General features: G+C 48.3%; 1 protein-coding gene across 1 annotated transcript in view; it reads right to left on the bottom strand.

Annotated features, from left to right (window-relative positions):
* Window positions 1-303: 303 nt before the first annotated feature.
* The window catches only part of NHS (NHS actin remodeling regulator), a gene marked incomplete at both ends in the record, with an annotated part of 256,977 nt that continues 244,454 nt past the window's right edge, over window positions 304-12,826 (bottom strand). The window contains 6 exons of the mRNA XM_082337899.1: window positions 304-928; window positions 1,680-1,806; window positions 2,313-5,270; window positions 6,534-6,665; window positions 9,922-10,114; window positions 12,280-12,342. Of these exons, the coding sequence (XP_082194025.1) occupies window positions 304-928; window positions 1,680-1,806; window positions 2,313-5,270; window positions 6,534-6,665; window positions 9,922-10,114; window positions 12,280-12,342 (4,098 nt within the window). The remainder of the gene's footprint in view (window positions 929-1,679; window positions 1,807-2,312; window positions 5,271-6,533; window positions 6,666-9,921; window positions 10,115-12,279; window positions 12,343-12,826) is intronic.

Here is a 12,826-nt window from a genome sequence, read left to right as displayed (position 1 = left end):
TATAGCCTTGAAATCTACAGTGACAACAGAATGAGAGTGGGATAAACCAAATGAAGCCAAAAGTAAACAGAACAGACATAGCATATCTTCCTCCTTTTAGAAACTGTAACGTAATAAATAGCTACAGCTGTAGTCCTCTGTTTCCCCAGCGTCTTACAAACACAAACACATTTAAGCATCGATATTGCCCTGCAATTTTTTTCTTTTTTTTTTTTTTTTGACTGCTACAGCGTTGGCCTCTTATATTCACATCCTTACAGAACCCAAGTGGTGTTGGCAGCCTGGCCCTGGCGCCCACGCAGCCTACGTTGAGCTCTGAGAAGACCGATCATCGTGGGGGCTGCCGTCCGAGTTCTCCGTCTCTCCTTCGGAGATGGCCTGCATCGGCGTGTTGTACAGCCTGCAGCGCACGCTGTACCGGCTGCTGCTGGCTGCCGGAGGCGCCCGGGAGCGCCCCACTCTCGAAGACGCCGACATGGGAAAGCTCTTGGAGGAGAATCCTTCCGCGTTGACCCTGGGGGAGCAGGGGGAGAGCGGGGACAACGCATCGGGGCTCACCGCGGGGGGAGACTCCTCTAGGCTTTGAGGGGCATCCGCCATCAGCTCTCCGGGAGACTTGGGCAAAATAGGGCTTTTCAGAATTTCCGTGGCAGACATCCTGTAGCTGGAATCCGATCGGCTGCCCTTTTTAAGGAGCAGTAGTTTAAACTCCTCATTGGATGTGTTGGACTTTTTGGCATTCCTGTATATGAGCCCAGGGGACCTCTGACTGCTTATGGGAGTGCCCACGCTGCCGGCCGGTGGCACGTTGCTGGCGGGCAGTGTGCTGCTGGTGGGGGGCTGGCTGCTAGTCCCAGACGAAGCTCTCAATCTGTTTCTTACAGAAAGGTCTCCAGAATCCTTTCTCCCGAGAACTTTCCTTTTTGATCTGTAAAAACACAAAGGAACACTCCTTCATACATTATCTTTGTAGAATAACACTTAATGCTGGTCTGGAGTTTCACAGATTGACTGTGCTTTCGTATTAGCTAGAGTTCTTGTAATCCCTCTATCAAATATCGGAGGCTAGCAGTGACTGACGGTACTTTAGGCCATGATAGCTCTTGTGCAATGAATGAGGCACTGAGCCGCAGAGTCCCTCTCAGCCTCACCCAGCTCTTCCAAAACAATGTATGCACAGCCAGCTCTGTATAAAGATGACAATGCATATGGAGTCTTAGGTGATAACAATACTCAGCATAACCTATTCAATATCAGAAATCTGTAGTTTCAGTTGTGATCACAAATTTCAGCTGAATACAAAATACTATAAAATTGAAGAGAAGCCCTCTCATCATTCTCACTCCGACGACTCAGTCACCAGAATAGAGCTGGTGGGCAGACGGCAGGAACCGCTGCGGGTAGTTTTCTTTGGAGACACGTATGTTTGTTAGAGAGAACGGCCTGATGTTGTTATCTGTAAAGCATCCTACACAAGCGATGAAGATACTTAGAGTGCACACCAGATCATAACAAAACATCTTTTAAAAGCCGCCTTTTAGAAAACTAAACTCAATAAACTGAAGAAGGTAGTTTCAGGACAAGAATTAACCATGGAATAACCATCCTGCAGCTATCGTTAGCGGGCGACTGTGCAGGGCTGCGTGCTACCATTCCCCCTGGGCGCAAGGTTAGGTCACCTGTGAATGACTGCAAACAGATCCTCGGTAGTGCGGGGTTTGTTTGGAGACACAAAGACATCCTCAGCATCAGCCTGCAACTCCTCACTCAGCGGAGACACGATGGACTCGTCGCTTGGAGAGGACTCTTAAAGAAGGAAAGAGGCCACGCTGTGAGTCAGACCCCGCCGCGCTTTGCAACAGCACCGCCAATGCGAGGCGCTGGCTCGGTTCACAACCGAGCGCCCAGTACCAACATACAGGTTTTATCCTCTGATCTAAACATCCTGTACATTGCATCTTGGAGCCCATAAAGGGGTCACCGCTAGGGCCTGAAACCGCGATCTCCCGTTCACTGTACAGCTGTGATAATAAGGCTCCCCTGTTCCCAGGGTTAGCGCTCCTCCCTTTTCTCTTTTCAGCTGAAATGCAGCACAAGGGAGGAAATAAATATCAGAGAAATACACTCTGAATACACTGAAAAAGTGTAAAATATCTTTGGGCTGGCTGGCCAGCTAACAGATCGGGGGGGGCTCTGTACTTAAACCTACAGAGACACACCGATTTGCGCCTCCAGCCTGCTTTTAGACTCCACCGCCAGTCAAGTCCAAAGCGGCACGATCGGGTACAACACGGGAAGAGTTCACAACTGACCTTTCAGCGAAGGCTCGTCCGTGCCGCCCGCCGGCTCGTCCTCCCTGCCGTCATCAGAGGCACTTTTGGTTGGGATACCTGATGCGATATCGTTTTCCTGCTTGCAACTCGCTTCGCCGAGTGAATTCACTGCTGCTGTCTCCGCTTCGTAGCCGATATTCCCAGGCACGTGGTGGCTTACGTCGGGCTGGTGCTTAAGCTGATCGCTGACGGCCGCCCCCTCAGCCTGACCTGGGCTTTCGCCCGCAGGCCCAGCTTCCAGCCTCCCCTCGCCGCCCGCGGAGAGCTCTCGCTGAGCCTGCGCTTGCTGAAGGTCGTGCTCTGTTTCTGCTCCCTGGCTGGGTTTCTTTGCTTCGCCATCACCTGTGAGGACAGCTGAGCCCTTCTGAAACCCGTCCTCAGAGACGGCACACGTCTGATTCAGAGCACGTTCCGGCAAGCTCTCAGCGGCCAGGTGTGTTTGGTCCTTCCCGGGTTTAATTTCAACCAGACCCATGTTCGCTGAAGTTACAGCTTCTCGCTTACAGCTATTCTGCCCACTGAAAGAGGAGCTTTTCTCTAAAGGCGGCTTTCCGGGGCCCCCTTCTACTGGGGAAACGTCAATGTACGACATTATGGCCTCCTCTGTGGAGTACTGGCGCGATACTGGTTTCTTAGCTAAGAGCGGCCTCATTTTGCCCGGAGAAACGTCGGTCGCCATCAAGGCGGTCTCCTGTATGCAGAGCAGGTCTGGGACACTGCCTTTCTGTTTCCCTCCTTCGGGCTTGTTGACCGCCCGGAGGTGGACAGACTTGAGAACGGAGGGTGTGATGGCGAGGGCAGAGGGAGGGCTGGGATGCAGGGCTTCCCCGACCGTGCTCTGCTTGCTGTGGCTGAAGGCATGCAGCTGGTGCCTGTGAGCGAAGGGCTTGCTCAAGACGTTGTGAAGAGCACTTAGGTCGAGGTGAGTAGGAGGTATAATTGGAAGTTCGAGGTCTTTGCTCACCGAGGCGGTGCCGTCTTTTGAGAGCGGCTGCTGCAGCGACGACTTCCTCTCCGGTACTTTCGGCTTCCTCTTGCTCCCCCCTGGAGACAAGGGTCCCGAAAAGAAAGCAGTTGGAAAAGAAGAGGTGGGCGTCTCCGACTGGCTGGAGTACCCGCTGGAGGGTGAGGCTAACCCCGCCAGCTTTTCGGGGGAGGCCAGCTTAAACTCGTTATCCACTGAAGGGAGGGATGGGGTGGTGGCTCGTGACCCGGACTGGGACGTCTGGGATTCAGAGCTCTCCGGTGACTTGATGCACTCTATGACTGTAGTACCCGTAGCAGTGCTTGAATTGGACAAGGACCTGTAAGGATCGCTGGATTTCAAGTCGTTCAGAAGCCAGAGGTCTGCATAGTGAGGTTGTTCAGCACCTTCATCTTTAAAGGAGGGGATATCAGTGGTGTCAAACGGAGCGTCCTTTAACCCGCCGTCGCCCTGGTTCACCCAGGGGAGCTCCTGCTTGGCTGGCAGGTTGGGGCCTTCCACTCGGGAAGGTGTGTTTGAAAACTCAAGGGGCAGCTTCATCTCCCTGGCGGTGTGAGAGACGTGCTGCCCGCCGCCAATCTTTGGTTCTTTTTTGTCAGGGAGGTCGGTGCTGCCCTCTGATTTCCTCAAAGACGAGCTGCGTTTTGGTGGGGCTGGCTTTGCCTTTGGTTTCTTCAGTGAGATGCTCTGCCGTCCCTGCCTCCTGTGGCTCACGCACTCCTGCCAGGCGCAGTCAGCCAGGCTGGAGGTCACACTCCCGGTCTGGCCGCTCTCGGAGCCCGCGGCTGCATAGTTGCAAATATAGCTTTTATTACCCTTGAGACCGCAGTCAAAGTGCATGGAGGTATAGTATCCTTCGGTATCCACGGAAAAGTGTGAGCTAGTGTCTGCCTTGTCAGATGGGGTCTTTTCGAGGAAGCTGTCATAGGTGGCCATGCTGGTGAAGCTGGGGCATCCCAGGCTGTCGGCCTTTGGGCGCTCGGGGCTGAAGTCCTGGCGACAGGAGGCATCGTGGTGATGGTGCAGGTAGTTCCACTCGCTGTCGCTCGTGTTGCTGTTGTTGGGGTCATCCAGTAAATCCGCCACGGTGGAGGTGAAGGAGCTCGCCCTGTGGCCCCTGACCTTGTCCACGTGGTCACCAAAATGCTCCGTGATGAAGACGCTGGAGTCCTCGTTGGCATTGGGAGCGGTGTTGAGCGACAGCTCGGAGTCACAGTGCGAAGAGCCCGTCAGCGGAGGAGAGGCGGCAGGAGGAATGGTTTCAGACGTCTGGGAGGGACACGTGGAGCTGCTCCCGCTCCAGTTGCCACTGGAGGACTGGTGGTCATCTTTCTGGTCCATGTGGCTGCTGAGCAGGACTCCTGCTGTGGAGATAGAGTGAATTGGGCTCCCAAAGGTGTCTGAGTTGGACGAAATCTCACAGCTGCCTGAATCGGCCATTCTTGACAGCCGCGATCTTCCCCTCTCGCTGATGCTGTGTTCCGGGCTGTGCAGGTGCTGAGGACAAGTTAAACCAATGGGCTGGCGCTCTTGTGAACCCTGCTTGCTCAAGACCTCCTTCCCCTTTTTCGGGATCCTCTCCTGGCCAGCTAGGAAGTGCTCCGCTTCGTACCCTGCACTCTTGGCGTTGGCATCCTGATGGCCCTCGCTGGCCCGGGCGCCCTCGCGAGGAAGGCTCCGCGAGCGGATGCGGTTGCTTACAGTGGCGGCAAAGACGGCATCCCCGTTGTCCGCCAGCACCAAGATGTTGCCGGCAGAGTGGGAGAGGGAGGCGACGACGCTCTGCCCCCTCTGGGCACGGATCCGCCGCCGGGAGGGAGCGGCTATCAAGATTTCTTCCGTCTGGCACTCCGAGTCCCGGGTCCCTGACCTCCTGCTGCCGGAGCTGGAGAAGTCCGGGTTTGCATGCACAATCACATTGCGCTCTCTTGCCACCGGCGACTCATCTGAATCTAGGACACACGGAAAGCCGGGTGAGTGGGAGACAGCTCCACATTTCCTGGCGCGAGACGACCCGCAGAGCAACCCGAGAAGCATTATCTGCTGTATTCTTTCTTTTTTAATCTTGCTGAGCATTGGACTCAATTTAACTTTGCTATAAAGAGTATATAAGGCAGACCTCATCCCGGTGAGGTGGGGAAATTGTCCTAGTCCTGCAACATGATCTCAGCTCTCCTATTTCTGCAATGTGATCTCACACGGAGCTGATCTTGCTGTGGTAAATATTAAGATAAATACTAAGTTTTCAGGTTTTGTCACTCTATTTCAACTAGTTAAAGACAGTTTTCAGGAGTGGCTGCTGGACAAAACACTCCGAGCTTCTAAAAATAATTCTATTTTGACTACCTGTCTGTTCAGAATTTCCATTATCTGCTTCTTTACTACCAAGAATATTTGCAAGGCAACAGGATCTTTCTTGCATAGGTTCTCTGGTTGCTTATTTCCTATGACAAACACATTCCTGCTGCTTCCATCATGTTTCACAGCAACGGACCGAGATACCAGAGCCATCTTCAGGTGCGGATGAACATTAAGAAATAACGATCCCGTTAGTTTCATTTTGGGTTAATACCAATTTTACTCTGGATTTGCCCTCAACAGAGTTGCTCCTAATTTACCTGGGACAAAATTGACGTAAGCGCTTGATTTCGGGCAAATATCCTTGGTAATAAAGAATGAAAAGAAGGAATTGAAGATGAGCGTGATAAATAAAAGGAACGTTTAGCAAAGTTTCCCATAGGGTACCAGCAGCTGTCTCTAAGGTGGATATCCAGCTGCTCGTCGGAGTGAGTTAGCCGGCTGTTGTGACAGCCCATCATCACTTTGCTGAGCAACATCTGTCAGTTCTTTACCTTAAGCTCCCCTCACGCAAGAAAAAACTTTCACTTAATCTAGTTACTTTTTATGCACATAACTATGGGTTCATAACAGAAATAAAATGGAAAAAAAAAAGAACTGATTAACATTTACACGATAAGAGCTGAACATGTACATCTATATTACTCAGTAAGGCCCCTGGTCCATCAAGGCCATATGGAGTAATATAGCTTTGCTTACTGTAGTAAATCAAAAAAACAAACGACATCATTCCCAAACTCCACAAGCATTTATGCTTTTGAGGTTTCGTTTCTTTGGAAGGCTGGCTACCAGCTCATATCCCTGCAATTTAAGTTGGTTAGAAAGCTATCTACAGAAGATTTGTATTTATACTACACCTATTTCTTGTTGCACTCTTCTGGGGATGCCAGAGATGGTTTTCCTCCTCCTCAACTTTCGTCTCCGCTGTAGTACAGATTGTGAATGAACAAGAGAGCAGCGTATACTAGCCTCTCTGTCAAAACCAACTCCTGCAACCCATAAATAGGTCTCATTAGCCTTTAGAAATAGTAAACAAATTTTCATGGCTGGAACACAGTGGAGGTATGTGAGCTTGGATTAAGCCTGTGAATAAACATAAGGGAGCCCTTATGTAGCTCTTATGTAAATTATATCACAGTATATCACAGTTTTACATCTAATTCCAGCTCCCCCTCAGCAGCCTGGTCTGCCAAAAATAACAGAAGGCGTAAAAAAAAAGAAAAAAAGAAAAGAAAAGAAAAGAAAATTAGGAAGGAAAATAGAGTTGAGAGCTCTTGGTAACAGGGCATCTTTCTTATAGCTATTTATCCATCTGTCATCGGGACAATGACAGTAACTTGTCTGCAAAAAGTAATTGGTTCAGCTACAGCCTGACTTATTTTAAGCAACTAAGCATAAGAAAACAATTTAAAGTTATAATGCCATATTGCAGTAGCTGGGCACTTCTTAGGAGACCAATATGCCAAGGGGGCTAACATTTCAAAAAGGAGACAGCTAAAATAGGGCCAAGTCCCCGTGCAAGTTTAGAGAGTGTTCTTCGTGATGATGACACGCGGCCAAGGGTGACATAAACGGGCAGCTGCTATTTATTTGCATACACCAGTAAGTGGCCTGATTTTTGCAAGTGCTCAGCACACGGCGGGATGCGTGGGAGTCCACTCTGGGAATCGGGTCACACAGTCAATCAAGATCCTCAGTGTGGATTTAGGAGCCCAAGATCACGGGCACATTTATTTATGACCACAGTCATACAGAAGAGGCGAGAATTCCTCACTTTCTTTATGCTTCCATGGCATTAGCACAGGGAAGTGTCTTTCACTTTGATTTTTACAGCGTATTGTCAAAATAAAGTTAAACGGAGGCATCACCAGAAGACCAGTGCCCATCTGCGCTGGCCTTTTGCAGAACTGTACAATCGCGCTCTCTAAAGTTGATGTGGGACAGGTCGGAAAAAATGTGCCAGGTCCATAAAAACACTAACGTAAGGATCGCTGGTACAGTGGTTTGTAATCTTAAGAAAAACGAACAAACTAAACCAAACAAAAGGAAAAAAAAAATCCTGATAAGAAGCTCTATTTTAATAGCGTATAATTATAGAAAACATAATTATACACAGACATACACGTACATATTACACTACATAACAATGTAAAACATTAAAAAGTAACTTTCTTGTAAAAGTTCTTCTTGAAATCTACTACAGTGAAATAGAGGCTTCAGACAGATGTCCTGTAACCACCAATGCCCCTGGAATAAGCAGAGGAAGAACTTTCTTTAATATGGAACGAAAGTGCCGTAAACTCCAACAACAGTAATTTTCAAAAAAGTGAACATTTCTCAGGGTTGGGAGAAGCTTAAAAAACAAAAAACAGAAAACTGAAAGCAAACTCTTTGAAACTAAAAATCAATCAGCATCATTGCTGGTTTTCCAGCAACTGTGAGTTAGCCGAGCATGCTCTGTGCGCCAGATGCACGGGGGTCATCTCCGAGAGGAAAGTGGAAGAGGGTCTATCCTCCCCGTGACGCATACAAATTATTCCCATTAGTGCTAATGAGAATGATACACATAAACATCCAGAAGATTACATACCATTCTTGATCTGTAAAACTGATCAGTGGAAATTTGGTTCCAATGTATGGCAGGTGGAGTCTAGGCAAAAATGGCTATTACTGGAAAAGTTAACATTGGTCCCAGACCTAACTCTCCTCTGAACTGCATTAGGTGACATTAGCCACATTAGAAAGCCTACACCAGTTAGGGTCCTATATTGAATCTAGAAAGACCGACATTTTAACACCCGCTTTACCTCGTGGAAACGCGCCACACTATTTGCTACTTTCCACGGGGATTTCTGTCGGCAGCGTCCAACCTGGGACCTCGACCAGCCGGCTCCCGACCTCCAGCCCGGCAGGGTCTGTGCAGGCAGCTCTGCTGGCCAGTTGCCTTTCCTCCCACGGGGCCCTGGCTGGCCAGAAGCACCATCCCGGTGGCGGGGACACCGGCTCCTGGCTGCCACCTCCCCGGGTGGGCAGAGCTGGCGGCACCGAGTGGCATCACCTCCGCTGCTGGGCGGGGGGGGAACCGGGACTGCGTTGCCACCACCAGCAGATGGTGGAGCAGACGGCGGCTTGTCACCGTGACGCTGTAGGACAGACGTGCGGCAAGCCCAAAAGCCCAGAGCCCCTCGGCTGGGGGCTGAAGCTGGACTGTGGGCATACAGCCCTCCCCGGCGCCACGGTGAACCCCGCAGCCTGTCTTGCAGGAAGGCTGGGCATCGCTGACAGACACGGGAAAGAGCAATGGGATGTGAAGGGCTGTGACCTCCCCCCCGACCCCCCAGTTACTGGGAAAATAGAATGAAATACAAATATTTTCTCTGGGGAATGAAGGCTAACTGAAAGCTCCCTGCTTTTTTCCTGATTGTTTATATTCAAGTCTATAACCATGGAAGTCAGCTCACTTTATGCTCTTACATTAATCAAAACTTGGTGCGAAATATTATTGAGGAAAACTCAGATCAACTTTGTGTTTACCATAGCCCTCTGGAAGGAGAGAAAGAGAAAAAGAGAAAGAGAAAAACAGCCTGATTTTCGATTCTGGAAATGAGTCATCTATCACATTTAATAAGTGATAAACCTGCTGCTTCTATAAACAAATGTTCCTTTAAATAAATCTAGTCAAATGTATCCAAATCTTATATAAGTAAAAGAAAATGCCATTACTATACCTTCAGCATAGCTGCATGTAAAGAGATCTCAGAGCGATGGTTTGCATGCTACACAGTCATGCCTCGCATGTTTAAAGCACTGCAAATAGTAGCCTACATTCTCTAGTTTCTCTTCTCCTGCTACACATGATAATCATATGATTAATTTCCGTGGCTTTCTGCATTATTTCAGTCAGCTACATTCAAAAAGTTATTTGAGGTCTTTGTAAATACAGACTGTAGGTTATATACACAACAAATGTACATTGTTTACACAGGGAACCAGTGTTACGTTACACTGTATAACATGACTCTGAAAATATGGGCCAAATTAATCCTAGATGCAGCTTCAGTGACTCCAGTGGCCACGCATGAGGGATTAATTTAGCCCACTGTCTTCCAGAAACTAAATCCTCAAGCTAGGGTCTTTGCCCCCAGACTGCACAAGCCCGTGACTTCAAATAAATTAAACAAAACAAGTACTTGACCTCCCTTGAACCATGCAATAAATACAAAAAGAAATAGAAGAGATTTGTACCAGTGACATTGATCGGGATAATGCAAGAAGAAATCACTTGGGCATCTTGTTTCATTTTCTCCTCTGGAGTTGGGAGAGGTAGTGCTTTACTCCAATTGGTTTGTTTATCCAGTGTAGAAGGGATATTATGTATTGGATTTTTCGGCCTCTGCCCTAACATGACATCTGTATCTTCGTCCTCTGGTGGATGGGACTGCAAATGAATACATTCAAAATCAGTGTCTCCCACTCAGGCACACAATGCTAATTTTGAAACAAAGCGGACACACAGATCAGAAATCAATTACAGGGATGCAAGGAGGAACCGTTCTAGCTAAGTCACACAGCACAAGCTATTCTCCAATGGAAAAATAACAGCCTGCTAACAGGAGAAAAATACCTCAACATACTGGAAACAATTCAGCATATTTACAGTGACGTTTGCAGGACATCTCCATCAGAAGGGTCATGTCCTGCGTTCGTGGGTAGCCGTTGCAAGCATGCCCTCAATTCCCATCAGCACTAGACACGTGGGCCCTCATTTGCATCCGCAACCTTTTGAACACCGGAGTCCACTGACTACTAGTGAGGACTGGCCCCATATCACCATTCATTTGAGGACAAGCATCAGAAGGCCCAAAGTTTGAAAGAAGACCCCTCCGTACTTCAGGAAAACATTTGCATTTCATTTTTACAAACTCAGAACACGAGCAGACCGAAGTTACAGCAACCCAGCGGCTATGCGGTGGGAAGCGACAGGTGCTGGAAGAGTAGCCACCATCAGAAGAAATTCAAAGGGTTATTTAGAAACCATGCACATTTTTACAGCATGCTATGAGAAGCGCTAGATACTGAAGATAGAGAAATGGAGAGAAAAGTATACTGCATGGAAGAAACACAGATGGTTTGTTTTCTTTTGGAAGAAATAACAAATGCCCCAACACCCTGTCTTGCAAAGCTGCTATAATTTCATCTAGTAAAAGAGAAATAAATTAAGCGCATTTTCATGTGGTGCTGGCTACCAACTCGGGTTTGGGGGGTCACTTTGTTTGCAAACAAAAGTTTCATTTTGTTTGGAAGGGATGGAGAGGAGAAACACTTACCTTTTTCTGCCTAATTTCCCTCCCTTTTTCCATTAATACATTCTTCTATAAGCTGTGACAACTCTTCGACCAGCCCAGGACGTCCTTCTGGCTCTCAGTTTTTAAAAATGAAGCGCAATCCCTTTCAGGCTGGCTTTCTCTTCGGTCCTGAATTCCCAGCTGCTTAACTACCAGCCTTCCCCCTCATGCCTGCTGTTTACACTTCATTTGCCAGTTTTAGTTTCGGTAGCAAACACGGTGAAGATAAAATACTGCTCTCCGGCTCCTTGGCAGGGCGTTGAACACCGCAGGATCACGCCCAGGCTGCCATTGTACTTCTGCCATTCCTCCGCCCAGGCTCCCCACAAATCCCGGGGGAATTAACCGTCTCAAGCTTGCCAAACAGCATTTACGCCCCGGCCCCAAAAGCATTTAAGATCTTAACTCGGCAGCTACTATTTAAACTGTTGGAGGGCGCTTACTTACCTCACCAGCGTCACCTCCCGCAGCACCCCCCGACCCGAGACAACGCACGCTTCCTCCTCCTCCCGCCCGCAGAAAACCCCCTTTTCCCACGTAGGATCTCAGGCAAACATCGCAGCCTTCCTTCTGCCTGCAGCTTTTGTGCCGATCCCCAGCAGACGTGAATAGCTCATATAAACTTCAAGCACAAAAGACTTTGTTTCCTAGGTAACTCCCCCCCCCCAAAAGTTTGATGCATGCATGCAAAAAAAAAACCCCTTGCACACACGCACGCAGACACACGGACACACACACACACGGAGGCTGCATTTGTTGCTGATTCCTCCCCTGGATGACAATGAAGCGCTGGACAAAGCGGGCGAAGTGACCCTGGCCGCCAGAGCTCCTCCTCTCCAAACAGTGGCATCACCAAGTGGCCAGAGAATAAATACCCGCTGTTGTGCTGGCATTGCCCAAACAGTTTCTGACCGTTTAGGAAAAAAAGAAAAGGGCCAGTTTGGCAAAAACATTGCAAGAGAATGAAATGCAATCGCTAACGCTATCGAGTCTGTCCCGGTTCAGGCCTTTTAGAGGAGGTGATAGGAGGAGGTGGCCTCGTCGCCACGAGCTCCTGAAACCCATCCAAGGTGAAGAATGAAAGAGGGGGGGAAAAAAAGTCATTTTTGTATCTTATTGACAAGAGAAAAACAGAAAAGGCTTCTTTTAGTGCAGTAAAGTTAGCAAGTGAAAAGCAAGCAAGAGGAGGGGTTAGGATCTGGAAGGGAGAAGAGTTGAGACAGGGCTGTTAGTTGAGGATTGCTTGTTTTTCCAGTACCTTTCTACTCCAGGGGGTCATGTGGCAACACTCAACTGGGGAGGGCGAACGGGTGCTGTTAAACTATAAATGTGAAATGTAAAAAAAAAAAAAAAAAATTAAATTAAAAACATACACAAAACGTTCCTGGTAAAAGCACATCATTTTTTGTCTGGATAAATTAGCATCAGAGGCAAACCAAGCTGAGATTTCCACCCTATTTCCTACTGATGGGTTTGTTCCCCAGAACAGACTACTTCTCTACAAAATGCAGCTCAAGCAACTGTGCCCACAGAGTGGTTTGAACCCCTGTGAAATCTGTGCTAATTTTGCTTACTCAGATTAGACAAAACTGCAGCGAAATTGGTTCACCCTCCTCATACGGACATGCTTAAATTGTCCCAAGAATGCCTTGTATTGATTTGGTAACTCAAACTGTGTACTGCTTGGAGCTGAAGCAGTGCAAGGTACTTATCCAATTATATTATAAATGATCTATTTCATAATATAAGGGAACTTTTTTGCATGAGGTATTTAAGCAATGGATATAAATAATGCTAGTCCTGAG

The sequence above is a fragment of the Platalea leucorodia genome (genome assembly GCF_965183815.1).
Source record: "Platalea leucorodia genome assembly, chromosome: 2".
NCBI classification, from domain to species: Eukaryota; Metazoa; Chordata; class Aves; order Pelecaniformes; family Threskiornithidae; genus Platalea; species Platalea leucorodia.
This window is presented reverse-complemented; position numbering and strand designations above follow the sequence as displayed.